This window comes from Anopheles coustani, chromosome 3, assembly GCF_943734705.1.
Source record: "Anopheles coustani chromosome 3, idAnoCousDA_361_x.2, whole genome shotgun sequence".
Classification (NCBI taxonomy): Eukaryota; Metazoa; Arthropoda; class Insecta; order Diptera; family Culicidae; genus Anopheles; species Anopheles coustani.
The window spans coordinates 91,301,573-91,315,454 of NC_071288.1; the positions used below are offsets into that span (position 1 = coordinate 91,301,573).

At 45.0% G+C, this 13,882-nt stretch overlaps 2 protein-coding genes across 3 annotated transcripts in view; one reads left to right on the plus strand and one right to left on the minus strand.

Moving 5' to 3' along the window:
• The first annotated feature begins 448 nt into the window (after positions 1-448).
• Positions 449-1,895, plus strand: LOC131272464 (NEDD8-conjugating enzyme UBE2F-like). Its single transcript, XM_058274203.1, has 3 exons — positions 449-1,077; positions 1,148-1,309; positions 1,393-1,895. The coding sequence occupies exons 1-3, from the start codon at positions 769-771 to the stop codon at positions 1,507-1,509; spliced, it is 588 nt and encodes a 195-aa protein (XP_058130186.1). The 5' UTR covers positions 449-768; the 3' UTR covers positions 1,510-1,895.
• A 1,127-nt stretch (positions 1,896-3,022) lies between these two features.
• LOC131260655 (dnaJ homolog subfamily B member 6) overlaps positions 3,023-13,882 on the minus strand; it is a 32,136-nt gene continuing 21,276 nt past the window's right edge. The window contains exons 2-7 of one of the 2 annotated variants that reach the window (XM_058262441.1): positions 6,803-7,126; positions 6,608-6,717; positions 6,090-6,374; positions 4,940-5,161; positions 4,569-4,854; positions 3,023-4,482 (exon numbers count right to left, since the gene is read on the minus strand). In XM_058262441.1, the coding sequence (XP_058118424.1) occupies positions 4,380-4,482; positions 4,569-4,854; positions 4,940-5,161; positions 6,090-6,374; positions 6,608-6,717; positions 6,803-6,867 (1,071 nt within the window). In that variant the 5' untranslated portion in view covers positions 6,868-7,126 and the 3' untranslated portion in view covers positions 3,023-4,379. The remainder of the gene's footprint in view (positions 4,483-4,568; positions 4,855-4,939; positions 5,162-6,089; positions 6,375-6,607; positions 6,718-6,802; positions 7,127-13,882) is intronic. The other variant, XM_058262442.1, reaches the window with a different exon arrangement.

The following is a 13,882-nucleotide window of genomic DNA, read 5'->3' on the forward strand; positions in this document are numbered from 1 at the left end:
CTGTGGGATGATCACGCCAAATTGTTGGTGACCCAAGACCATAGATATGTTGGACGGTTTGTCACGATGAGTCATTTCTTAAAATAGTGGAGGCTTCTTCGTTTCTTGATTATATATTCAACAAACAAAACGGTTTTAGAAAAATAAACCTTTTCCAGTGCATTATTTGCGCCACGTGCGCCTAGTTCGGCACACCTGGCATCCAGTTGATGATGAAAATGAAAATATTTTTATCACAAAATTAACCAAAAATGTTGTACAACAATGCAGAAAACAGTGACAAGATGTTCTCATAGTATTTGATCACACTTTTAAATCAAATTAAAAAAAAAACAAATTTTAAAAATTTTGAAATCGAAGTGACTTTAGAATTTGGCTCTAATAACCTTGTTCGGTTTCGTGCTGTCAATCTGACATGTTTTGTATGAAGCAACCCTGACTACGACGAAAGAAAAACATTAGCGTAGTGCAAAGCGATAGTTTTACATGAAAAACGGATGAAAAGGGACTATTTGTAGCTGTAAAACGTTGAATTTATGTGTGTTGAATGTACTAAACGTAACACCGTATGTGATAAGAAGATAACCCGTATGGTTTAAGGTCTCTTTTAGTGGACGCAAAAGTGTTCCGTGTGCTTCCGTGTTTGTTTTGGTAACGTTGGTCGTGGGAAAACGGAAACAGGAAAACCCAATGCGATCGTGATTCACCAACGTCGCTGGGAGATATATTCTATTCTGCTGAAACTCAAACGGTTACCAGGACGGAACCATGATCACATTGGCCCGGAAGAAGAAAGAATCCAACAGTGGCGGTGGCGGAGGTAACGGTGGATCCGCCACGGGTCCGAACGGTGCGGGGACACTGTCGGACGCCCCGAAGCGGATATCCATCCGCGAGTTTCTGCTGGTAAAGGAGGTGCAGGAGCTGGAACAGAACCTACCGACCACCTGCAAAGTCACGTTTCACGATCCGAACGTGCTGAGCGAGTTCACACTAGTCATCACGCCGAGCGAAGGGTTCTGGTGTGGCGGTCGCTTTAAATTCAGCGTGCTCGTACCCGAGGAGTACAACATGGCGGTAAGCGCAGGGCATTAAACTAACCCACCGGGGGGACATTTTGTTCACTCACTATCGCACACGTTTTTAGCCACCGAAAGTCAAATGTCTTACCAAACTCTGGCACCCGAACATTTCCGTCGACGGTGACATCTGCCTCTCGCTACTCAGACTGAACTCGATCGATGGGCTCGGGTGGGCCCCAACGCGCCGTCTAAAGGACGTTATCTGGGGCCTCAATTCACTATTCACCGTAAGTGTTCCGTATATCGGACGGAAGGACATTTCCGTGCCCCGGCTCCTCGATGTAACGGCCGTCTTTCCATTCCGCTTTAGGATCTGCTTAACTTCGACGACCCGCTCAACATCGAGGCGGCAGAACAGTATTCCAAAGACAAGGAACGCTTCCAGGCGAAGGTGCGCGAATATGTTTCTGCGTACGCGCGGAGATAATGAATCGAGTCATGCTGCCCAGAAGAATGAACACCCTCCGGACTGGGCCTCAAGAAGCGACGAGAGACATCGATAGACTGAGGACGATATTTGTTTGACCAGAGTTTCCTTGATTAGACTTGTATTGTTGGTGAACCAAATCGAAGGACATGGAAAAACTTAGGGAAGATCACACTGCTGCTGGACATTTAACTAATTGACGAAACCAGCGAGCGCGAAGCACTGCACACTATCGACTATCTTCATTTTTATGTTGAAGAAAAGAACATGCCGCTCGTTTCCAGTTGTTATTTTTTTTAATCCTCCAATTTCTTAAAGCGTTGTTAAGTATTTTTGATTCTTTTCTGTATTATTTAGTGATAACTTTTTTTGAAAATTTTAATTCTTATCCTATCCGTAAAATTGAAAAGGGAATGATGATCGCTGCGCACCGTTTATCGTCCTCGTCGTAGTCTCTCAAGCACCAAAAATGAGGCCCCAGAGTGCAACTGTAATTGTAATATACTGGTAATACTGATAATCGAATTTTGGTTTGTAAGGTTAGCAATGTCTAGAACGTAAAATACAATCTAAAGTTAATAAAAACCAAGCTGTGAATAAACCCATGAGTTTACCATTTTTCCAGTTCACAAATGTGATATCGTTTCGGGGCTGTTTTTCAAACTAAGTAGTCTGTAGAAACGGTCTCTAAGGAAGCACAAACACGATACACTGGGATTAGTCAACGTACTTCAACGCGCAAATGTTGGAAATTTGTTATATTGTTCATCTGATTTTGGTTTTCACTTGGCTGAAGAGGTTTATGTTCTCCCCCGCAGTGCTGCTGTTTTACTTGATTATAGGTTAACTTGTTCGTGTACAGTAAAGGGTTTATTTTGATCTGCAGATTTTGGTTTATCTTCTATCGGTTCTACTACTCTATTGTAACCGCTAACGCGTATGCTTGTTAGCTTGCTTGTTTGTTAGCGATAGTTAATGCATTCCTTTGCATCGCAAACACATGCCGTGTTACCGAAAACCATCTCAAGGATATTTTTATACAAGTACACAAAATTACGATCAATCGAGTCATACTGCGGGAATGTTTCTTTTTGTTTTACTTTTGCGTTTCCTACGTTTCGATCTTTAGGGTACGGAAACAGAATACTTTTTCCTCTCATTTCATCGATATTTAACATCGTCGTTCTGATTTTCTTATTCACTTTACAACTAAAGATTACTTTAAATTCTCCTACTGCACATATTTACTTCTCATGGTGCTTCTGCCCCCTCGTTTTTTGTCAATATAAACATTCAACTGTTTATGGATTACTACTTGGTATAATTTGTTCGTATTATTTAAAAATCCTTCCTTCTAGAACCTCGACCACGCCGTTGCCTGCCCAACACATGGTGTATATAATATACTCGGCAAGGCCCTTACCAGCGGAAACGAATGCAAAAACCTAAAAGGAAAAATATAACTCTTCGAAACAAAATCATACACACACACACGTACACACAGAAGAAGATATAATGGGCTAACTTTTTTATATTTTCATTTCTAGCCTTGGCGCCAACCCGCCATTCTTTCAGACGCGGCCACTACATTAGTTTAGTTCATACTTACAAAATAGGCGAAATCCTAATCCGACGTGCACTTAAAAACGAAATACACAACAAATAGTAGTAAGTGAAAATATTTTACAGTACCGCCCGATGGAAGGAAAGGAAAAACACCGCACCGTTTGCGTTGGTGTTTTTCGGCCTCTTCTCGTTCGTGTTAGCGGATTGGGGATTATGAGAGATGCTGCGATCGCCATCTAACAGAAAAATACTACAAAACGAACTCAACATATCTCTTTTTCCGGCAGTCACGTAAAGGTAAAGCAGATTTATTTTTACTGTCCTCCACGCCCTTTCTCTCTCTCTTTCTGTTTTCCTTTTTCTTCTAGCATCGCCTGTTAACTCTACCTCCAAAAAATGGGCTTTTTATCAGCTTGTGTTTCATTGGTCGCTAGTTACCATCCGTCGGATCTTTGACTTGGCGTAGAGCTTGCCTAAACATTTCCTCACACTACTAAATTCAGCTTTTATTAGTTCCATTTTTTAAATTCTGTATCATTTCTGCTTTGCTACTAGTTTTGCAGCGTGTCTCTAGTGCTGGTTTTCATGGGCAAGCTGGATAAATCAGTGGTTTCCAATCGTGTCACGCGTTTTGAGCTTATTTGAAGAGTGGAAAACATGGTTCGCAAACTCAATTCATGGTACTGAATATTTGATTAATTTTTGTGAAAACTGAAAACACTAATTCATACAATAAAAATGGTTGAGGTTGACGGTAGCCAAGCGCGTAGGCCGGTCTGAACACGAGCCACGTGCGATGGAACAAAGTCTTGAATCCGTCGAGGGGAGAATCTCGACTGAAACTCTTCCTTGTAGCCAACCAGGGTAGGAATGAGGCAGATAAAAAAAATAATTCGAATACACAACCGCTACTTTCCCTCCAGTTGTCCTCACGACTTTCCTCACCAGCAGACATCCTAAGTACCAGTCTCCAATCGTAGTTTCTTATCATTTTCTTCTCTGCTTCCTTTAAACGAAGCCGTGTTTTCCACCTCGGCCACATTTGATTTCCTTCTCTTTCGCGATCCCTCATAAATTATTCGTAGAGCGTTTTCCTACCTTTTGTAGTTGAATTAATATTATTATTTGTATTACTAAACCTACGTTCGGTAGCTATACGAAAATAATTGTTTGTTTAATTCACTGCCGCCTCCTCCCTCGACTTTTCCCCATCACTTCTTCATTCGCTTGTCATCCATCATCTTCATCTTCGTCCTTCGGCCAGCATTCGAGAGGGACACCGCTCTAATATAGTTCCGAGTGAATTAATGGTTGTATGGTATAGCTTGAGCGACCCCATTGACAGTCTTTGATTTTAGTACATCGTTCTCGTAGGACATAACCGTTTCCGTACCGTTCTCGTACACCCTAGAAGAGTGGAGAGGAATGAAGAGAAGGTGAGCAAAAGGGGGTAAGAATCTTAAGTGTGCTAACCGATAATACGATATGTGTACCTTTTCGTCATCATCTTCTTGCCGTTGATGAACGTGGTGGAGGTTGAGGTACGCTTGACAGGGCCGCCGCCGCCCATGGTGATTTCCGAGATGGAACTGATGCCACCGCCTCGGTGTCCGACGTGGCCGGCGTTGAAGAAATCATCCATCAGATTGATGCTCATGAACGGTGACATGAACGGCGACGAGATGATGTTCTGCGGGTGCGAGTGTCGCTGATGGTGGTGGTGATGATGACCGTTCGCTCCGTTCGCTCGGCGGCCATTGTGATGTGCGGGCTGACTAACTGAAAGGTTTGAAAAGAGAAGGACAAACAATTACGGTCAGTAAGTTAATTCACAGCAATCAGAACCGTCCCCACGCGTACTCACTTCTAAAAAGCTCATCGAACGGTGATCCGCCGAAGAATTCCCGGAACACCTCCTCCGGGTCACGGAATGTGAACGGGAAGCCAAAGAACTCGAAGTCATCCATGCCGGCTCCATTGCTGCCGTTGTGTCGCCGGTGCCGTGTGCTCTGATGATACCGATCGGAGGAGCCGTTGTTAACCAGTCCTTCCTTGCCGTACTGATCGTAGATGCGTCTTTTCTTTTCTGCATGTAGAGAGGGGGGAAAAACATTAGCTTACCATTAGCGGGGGACAGGCAGACAGGCGGCGGTAAGTAGGTACATATAAAAACGCACAGCACTTGTGCAAATCACTCCGGGTTAGTCAAATTAGTCCACAAGAAAGGACTGAAAAGGCAAGTCGAATGTTTTTTCAGGTTCTGTTTTAGAAAGCATCAACCAGATTAAAAGCCGAAAGAAAACGGTCTTGTTCGTGTATCACAAACGCAACTTTGATTTTCCTTCCAAAATTACCCACTTCTGTTAACCACAAACATACAAATTTTAACCCATTTTTAGTGAGAAATCAAATTATAGAAAAATGCGGATTTTATGGTATGCCTTTAGCGCCGTAAAGTATGCAACTGTAGGCACAACTCTGGAAAATTTGTCCGAATTTTCGTTTTTTAACGAATTTGAATTCAGATTTTCCTAAAGAAATTCCACAAGCGTTAAAAACAGTACTTAGTACGATACAAAATTAAAAATAGAAACAAAGCCTGAGTTAGTCACTGGAAGCATTTTCAATTCATCACTTTCGTTTCGCTTTCAAACACATTAGAATTATGAGTAAGAGAAGAAGACTAATTGAAAATCCAAATCAAAAACATTATTCAGTTAAAAAACGAACAACATAGGGATTTTCTTTATGCCCTTTCTTTGGGTTGTGAATATTGAGATAAAAAAAGCTTTTAAAACCTAAAAAAAACTCGGTGACCATAGTCCAGAGCACATTTTTAGTTACGACAAAATAGTTTCTACCAGTTAGTCAAAAGGGAGAGCAGCAAGCTCTGCTCTGCTTTCAAGTCAAGTCAAACGAAACAAAAAAAACCATGCCACTGCGAACATGGACGAGCAATGAAATAAAAAAAAAAGAAAAACTAAGCGGGCTCGAAAATGTACATCAAACTCTACCAAAGAAGCGGAAAAACGGCGTCGTCTCAAAAAATCCCTTAAACGAAAACGTACGACTACTGCCATTCTCCCGGCCACCGGCGGAAGAGCCGTAGCGGCTGCCGCCAGTGCCGTAGCGATGGTGATGGAAATGGTCATAGCCCCCATTGCGACTGTAGTCGCGGTTGGTGTAGGCTGAGTAGCTGCCAGTGCCGCTGCCGAATCCGCCACCGGTGCCAGCACCGGTCCCAGCGCCGGCCGCACCCTTCCTGGTGCCCCGGTTGTCGTAGATGTGTCGTTTGTAGGCTACGACGAAAGACCATATCATGGGTGGGTTAAACAGTTTTGAGAAACCTCTCCCGGTAACTACGGTAATAATGATGAATGGGAACCTCTTTCGTGTGATTTCAAACCTGAAACCCTCCGGATTCTACGTTGAAACCCAATCCTTAAACATCATTCCACCAGATTTTGCATCATCTTCAAGTCACCAAAATTTAGTACGCACGGCGCTCAGATTCTTCAACGCAACAACTTACCATCGGACAACACTTCGTAGGCTTCCGAAATTTCCTTAAACCGCTTATTGGATTCTTCCGGGTTGTCGGGGTTTTTGTCTGGATGCCATCGTAGGGCTAATTTTTTGTACCTAAAAGCAAACACAAAACAAAAGTGATGATGCAATACGGTTGCAATAGCCGGTCTCCACCACTCGTTTCTTGATATACACTTACGCTTTCTTTATCTCGGCTTCTGTGGCCGTTCTGGACACATCCAGAACTTTGTAGTAATCCACCATTTTGGCTGTCGTGTGTGCTTACTGTTGTGCTGCGGTTAAAACTTCCAACCGGCAGAGATCGTGTTACGTTTAAAACTGGCACCGAACGCAGGGGGTTTCTTCCTCGACGAATGCTGTTCTACACCCCGAATTTTACCCTCTCTCCTCCTTCGTGCAAATGCTGGCTCCTCAACAGCGGAATTCAACGATAATGATGCATGTCTTCCGACCGCTTGTAGCGAGAGATTTTTGCACACGCAGAGGGTTTTATTACGCGCGTCTGGAAAGAGAACCGAAAAAAATGTAAAACATGTTACTACACGGCCTACTAGATGCGCTCTGGAAAGTACCGATAAACGTCATATGAAAGCAAATGAATCATTGATATAAGTTACTAGGCAACCACCCTCGAAAGAAAGAGTGAGAGTGTTCGATACATTTGTGAAAATACGGTAGTCACGGTAGGCGCGGTTCTTCTTGTCGTTGTACTGATTTCTACGTTACAATCCGTGTTGTAATCTTCTTCGTGTTGGCAAAACAGATCACGACAATTGATGTCCAAAAACTATAGATTCTCCTACACCAAAGTCGATCCTACGGCGAATACCGTCCAACATGAGTCACTCGATACCGTCATTTTCGCACGTTTCATCCTGCATCGTCGTGCACCAGCCAAACACATGTAATCCAACCATACGGTTGCGTACTACCGTCTATATCGAGGTTAGTGACATTTGTTGTTTCCCCTTACCGCTCCTTCATCAAGCTTTTTATTCAGGGAAGAAGTGGTCTAACTGCGAGGGTGGAACACAACCGAAAGGTAACTTTTTTTTTAAATCGCCATCATTTTTGTCTCCGCCACAACTCCCACACGTGATCGAGTAGGCCAGAGTGCCAGCCAACGTGACCCGCAAACGTTGGATGCAATCCAGCTGGCATTGTTACCATTTTCCTCTTTCCGAGGAGCAAGAGGACCTTCTTCAAGATCATTAACCCAGTCTTTCCCAGTTCCGTAAACGACTGTCACATGCCAGGGAGAAACACGTGAGATATACGTCTGCAGTATAAACAACGATGGAGACGATGGTTAGTTGCCTCGACAAAGTTGGTCATTTTCAGTAAAATTTTCAGGGAGCCATGCATATCAGGATGAACGGCAGCTTCCATCTGCGAGCATAATTGAATGCGAGGGATGGTGATGTCTGACACGTGTTGATGGGAACAAAAGAAAGCTGTTCACTAGCCCCCACCCAGGCTCGATGGCACGTGTCTAGATCATCTTACGGAAACCAATAAACTTGGGATATTATTCACCTCTAGGCGTTTGACTGGTTTCACATCAAAGTGATTCAACGGGCATATGCTGATACTTAAAGTAGATTCAGCGGGAAGACGACAACCTCTTGAGAGATTAAATACTTCACGCGCCGTCTGTCAGCTGTATTTGTCTTTTTGGTAGCAAATATTTCGACAGGCATTCAGGACCTGTTTCGGATACAGTCCAGTTTCTCGGGTCAGCATGATCACGATTGGCATTTACGGACCAATCCGACTGACTGCAGACTTCGCTCTTCAGATGCAATTTCCTCCAAGTCGTGATTTCGTCATCAAATCTGCCATTGGCACCTCGTTGTTTGCGATGTATCACGCCCAAAGCTACTGTTTGGGGGGGTTTGTAAAACGGTACACCACCAACCGGTGGTAGTCGCATCTCAAAAGCCTCACTTACCACCGAACCCTTGCCTCCTCCACCTGAGGCTCATGATCATTGGTTTTCGTAATAAAATAAACAAGAAGGACTTCCACCACTACCGTGTGCGTGCACGTCAGTCACGTTGTGACGTGCTCACTCCTCACCCCTCACGGGGGGTAGGGTGAGACTGACGACATTCAGCAACACTGCCGTACCGAGCAAACAACACACACCACATCGGTCGAGCGGCTGGAGTTTAAGTAAAACCGGTATTTACAACGGTACCACCAGAAATCGAGCGAGCTAAAGTTGGCGCCAACCTCCAAAGGGACCGGTTGTGATCTGTGTTCTGCTTGGTGTGCTATCACACCGACACATACAGCACCCGCGGTTCTGGAGGAACACACTGTGTGGCCACACCGAGTACACAGATTTTACTTTCGTTTGCCGATAAAGTGTTGTTTGCTGATGGTCTGGGTCTGGGGGTGTAGTTGTGGCACGGTATGTGTCATCGCCCGTGAGATGTTAATTAATGGGTGATGATGAGATATTTTGGGGATTTCACAGAATAACCACTAGTGTTTTAAAAACCTCTCCAAAGTTCCACCAACGACGTACTTTACTATCGAGATTTGATTACAGACAACCATATGAGTCACGATGGGGGCCTCTTTTCGAACGTTTGGTTTGTCACAGCACCTTTAGTCACGAAATACGACGCCCTACTTACTCGGTCAATCGAACGGCGGTCAGAACCTCAGCACCAGCTGAAACCACCGGGAGGTGATGCTAACGGGGCACCCTGAAACGAACTACAAAAGCAACGCTAAAAGCGCTAAATGCTCTCCTGATATTTAATATAGACGACCTTCTCCCCATCATGCGCGATTCGAGCTTTGCTTTGGCAATTGGCCCTTATCAGCCGTCGTACCCACGCAAATAGGCATCGAAGCATACTGCTTGCTTTCCAACACTACAGAATACTGCGTTGGCTTGATAACGAAAACCACACCACTTCCGAATTGCGGCCGTGTGCGAGTTTGTTTGGTTCGTGTCGTTGTGACGGCAGAGTTTTGTATCGGGGATACACCACGTGTATGCCCACAGCGAAGTATGACATATGACGTTGAGTTCCTGTTCCATCGATGACATTCGATGAAGTTTAGTTGGAACTAATAAAGCAACCAATAAACAGTTATGAAGTTTACTGTGACCTAGACCTAGTACTAATCATACACGAGGCGGATGCTCTGGACAGAGCTTCCGTAGAGAAAGATCACACGCAATGATAAGAAGGGGTTTCGTGAGCAATTTCCAAGACGGTCTCCTCTGTTGCCTTTTGGACTCCCCCGATGCGAAACCGCGCGGAGATGTTATGTTCCGAGATCTCATCTCCATTAACGTGATAAATCGTACACGGCGACGCTGGGAAGTTGCCCTGCCATATGCTGATGCCGGCTGGGCACTTACACAACATTTACCGAGTCCAGTCCCGGTTAAAAACAAACTCCTCCTACACTTGTGCTTCGACATTGAAACAAACCCGGTGCAAGAAACTCTCTCATCAGTTGCAAACCGATAGCATCGAACAACGGTCCGTCAAGGGCATCGTAAAGTAAACGAGGTAGAGTGTAGTGATGGCGTGCGAGAGCCGGCTAATAATGCTATCGGAACAGCGAAATGATAGTTCACGACCGGTTGCGCACGGTTGTGCGAGTGGGAATCACTTGCCTGGGATAAACACTTGCCGTTGGAAACTACATTCACTACACTTCAACGATGAAAATGGTCCCACCAGGTGCATGACGCTGCTTCCGACACTCGATAAGAAGATGATCAGGTTACCCACTGGATGCAACCCCGGCGTCGGACAGTCAACACCAGATGGCATTGGATGAATCATCGGCGGCATCTGAGAATCATTAAACGTCCAACAGCCTCGATAAACTCCACCACAATGCCGGTCGGTTGTGCCGAATATCGGATGGGGGTTTCCTTCCACCTTTTAAAACCCAGGCAGTTGCTTAGTATGTTTTCCAGAATTGGACGAATATCGTCTGCAAGTACTTGATGTTTGAAAATTGGAAATGTCTGATTCATAAACGTTTGCTGACTAAAGTGTAAGTCCAATCATACGAATGGTTGAATGGGTAATTATTTTCAAAAGATTTGTTACTTTCAGTGACTCAACTGTTGTTTAGAAAGTTGATACCATATTACGCAGCTTTGCCATTAATAAAGAACAAAATGAGCAAACATTTTTACAACCGATCTCATTCTTTTTCAGCAAAAGTGCAACTTTAAATTACCGAAAATAAATTATGTTTCAGTGGCGTTTTGAAAAAACACAATTGATTTATAAATTGCGTCATGTATACTACTTTTAGTATGGACCCGCTTGAGGCAACCAGTGAACTTTTCGCGATCAAAACTTAGAAACTGCTGAAGGCATTTCAATTCCGACAAGTGAATGGAGTTCACTGTTTGGGTCGCAATCAGTTTCCATGTCTATACACACTGTAGTTTAGACGCGTACAAATGGAAGTTCAAGTGTCGCCAGCCACAATCAACCGACTCTCCAGGGCCAGAAGTGTTTCCTTTCTTCGCGAATGATTAAGTTGTGGTACACACACACACATAATGCCGCACCACGGATTAGGACTTGGAGCCACAATTCCGCAAGCCTCAGCTCTCACGTGGAGGGTTAGAGGGTTCCGCGCTTTGACCACATAGTTTTTCGCCGACCGCCTTAAATTCCCACACCGTGTGCATGAGGCACGATTTCCATGGATGATCGTGCCGAGTTGCATATGTTTTAGACACTGCCTTCCTGTTCCGCGAGTCAGGCCAGGCCTCTGCTGTGCCTTCGTTCATAAATGCCTGTAATGAGGAATTACTAAATAGCCATGTGCGAAACAAATGCGAATGCTCTTTCACCCCATCCCCGCCACTTTATCGAAAAAAAGGGTTGCCTTTGCGCAAGATGGTGTAGTGCAAAACTGCACATGCACTAGGGTTTATCTTTTGTGCACCACGAACCTTGCAGACACGCCGGTGCCACACTGGTGCTGCGAGGGCTAATGTGGAATTCGTTCCGTTTGGCCCGTTGCACAGTCACAAACTCTGGCTAAAGGAGGATATTAACAGTTTCTTAGCAGCTCCAAGCAACTGCAGAAAACTTGGGAGAAGCAAAACCGAATGAAAATCGACTGCATTTTGCCAGAGGTACGTGCGGCGCACAGGCGGGAGAAGGGAAATTGAATTGACGTTAAATTGTTGTTTTATTTTACAGTTAGTGCGATTTCGATGGAAAATACAAGCACCACGGGGCGGCCCGTCCGAAACTGCCGATCTTATCTATTCACCATATAGTGCCGTTGGAGAGCTTTCTCTTTTCGGTATAGAAAAGCTAGGAAACGCCCGTTGATGTACTGACGACCAGCAGGCTTTGAAGCAATTAAATAAAATAACCTGTTAAAAAATACGATTGTTTTATTGGATTGGCTAAGCACCTTCCGTGATTAGAAATTGATTGTAACGGAAAGTGGCAAACAAATTACAGGCACCGTAAATTGTGTAACCATTTCTTTAGCTTTTACATTTCGTGTGCAAATTTATGACACATAAACGTTTCTTTTGAATTGTAATGTCGCTACTATTAACGGCAAAGATCAGGTCGATGCAACTCGAACGCCAACGATGTGGCACCAAAACCATTCTTGAGGCACATAATTTGGTTTCCAACATTTTCGTAGGCACCATTACAACACACCGTTCAATTATGCTGTCACCGTTCGCCTGCAACACTTTCGGCGCGAATAAAAAGCTCCTAAATTGTGCGTTGCCGAACATGCAGACACAGCGCGCCTCAAACAAAATAAACCCACGAAAAGGGTGAACGTTGGCGTGCAGAAGAACGGGCTAGAAATTATGTATCCATCCAACAACCCACCACCCAAGATGATGAAGACAATTTGGTGTCAAACAATGCACACAGCCGGGCGGCGGCGGCAGTGCAGCACCGATCGTTTGAGCTCCTAAGCCTTTAAGCCTTCCTCGTGTGCTTTCGTCGTGTTCCGCGATTGAATTCTTATGCGACCGTGCGCTGCGCTTATGCTGTGACCTACTGAAGCGCTTGCGTCTTGCCTTATTATTTTCATTTTCGATGATGGGAGTACGAGGTGCGCGCGCCCGGTAATGCCGTTCTCCATTTTGCTGGATTGAAACTTTTGTAAAGTCTGTCCCGCCGACCGCCCGTTTAGGGGTTTCACGTTGGACCTCGCGTAAATCGTTTCCCAATTTTAAAAAACCTCACACGCCCAACACCGCGGCCTATTGACACTCTATTGACGGCCTCTGTCTGGAAGGAAAATAATGCGGGAACCCTTCCCAAAAGGTAGGCGGGGAGCGATGGATAGAGCGGTTCGCGGGGCGTAAATGGAAAATGAAAACAATCTCCCTCCCCCGAATGGTGTCTGTGTATCTGTACCGTTATCACTGTTACGCACCATTATGATGATGGCCACAATTCAAATAAACGATAGGGAGGAGACTGGGAACACTTTGCAACCTTCCACCCACGGAGAGGGTTGGTTTCGTGGGTGTTCCCCACGCGCCTACCGACTACCGTTGGCTTTTCTTTAGCGTTTTCCATTGTTTTCCCACCATCAGGCCGCAGGTAGCAAGGGTTATCATCCGATTCTCCCAGTCACGCTCTCCGGCCTGCTGCGTGCACGCGTTGCTAACCGCAGAAGCAATCTTTTCACTCCTTCGAATGTTATCCAATGTTGAAAACTGGGTGTTTTTCACTTCAGTCCCCTTGGCATTATGAAACGAAACAGCAGCAGCAACCTGACAGCCGCCGCGCACACACACCCCAACGTAGACACAACGTTTTGTTTTCACCCTTAAATCAGAATTTCACTTCTCCACTTTAAAATTCAAGGGCTACCGGGTTGTATGGTCCCCCCCGGCTGCTTTGATGCAATTTTTGCTGACGGCAAGATCGGGGCCACTTTCCGACCGGGGGACACAACGACGCCATCGTCGGTATGTGTGTTACATGCAATGCGAGGGAAACCTTCGACATTTCCGGTGACCGTAGGCAACATTTTTAACGTACTGCGGAGGGTTTCTTTTTAGAATGAACGCTTCTATGAGCTTCATGCACGATTAGACACTTCCACCGGATGTCCGATAGGTATAAGTGCGATTCTACTATGCTGTCCATCCGAAGGCAAACACGTACGCGATTCGCCGCTCCACCCGTGCGTGAACGTTCTGCTAAGCTCTAGGGGTAGAGTCCACACAAATGGTTGTTGAATTACTGGCAATGCAGTATCG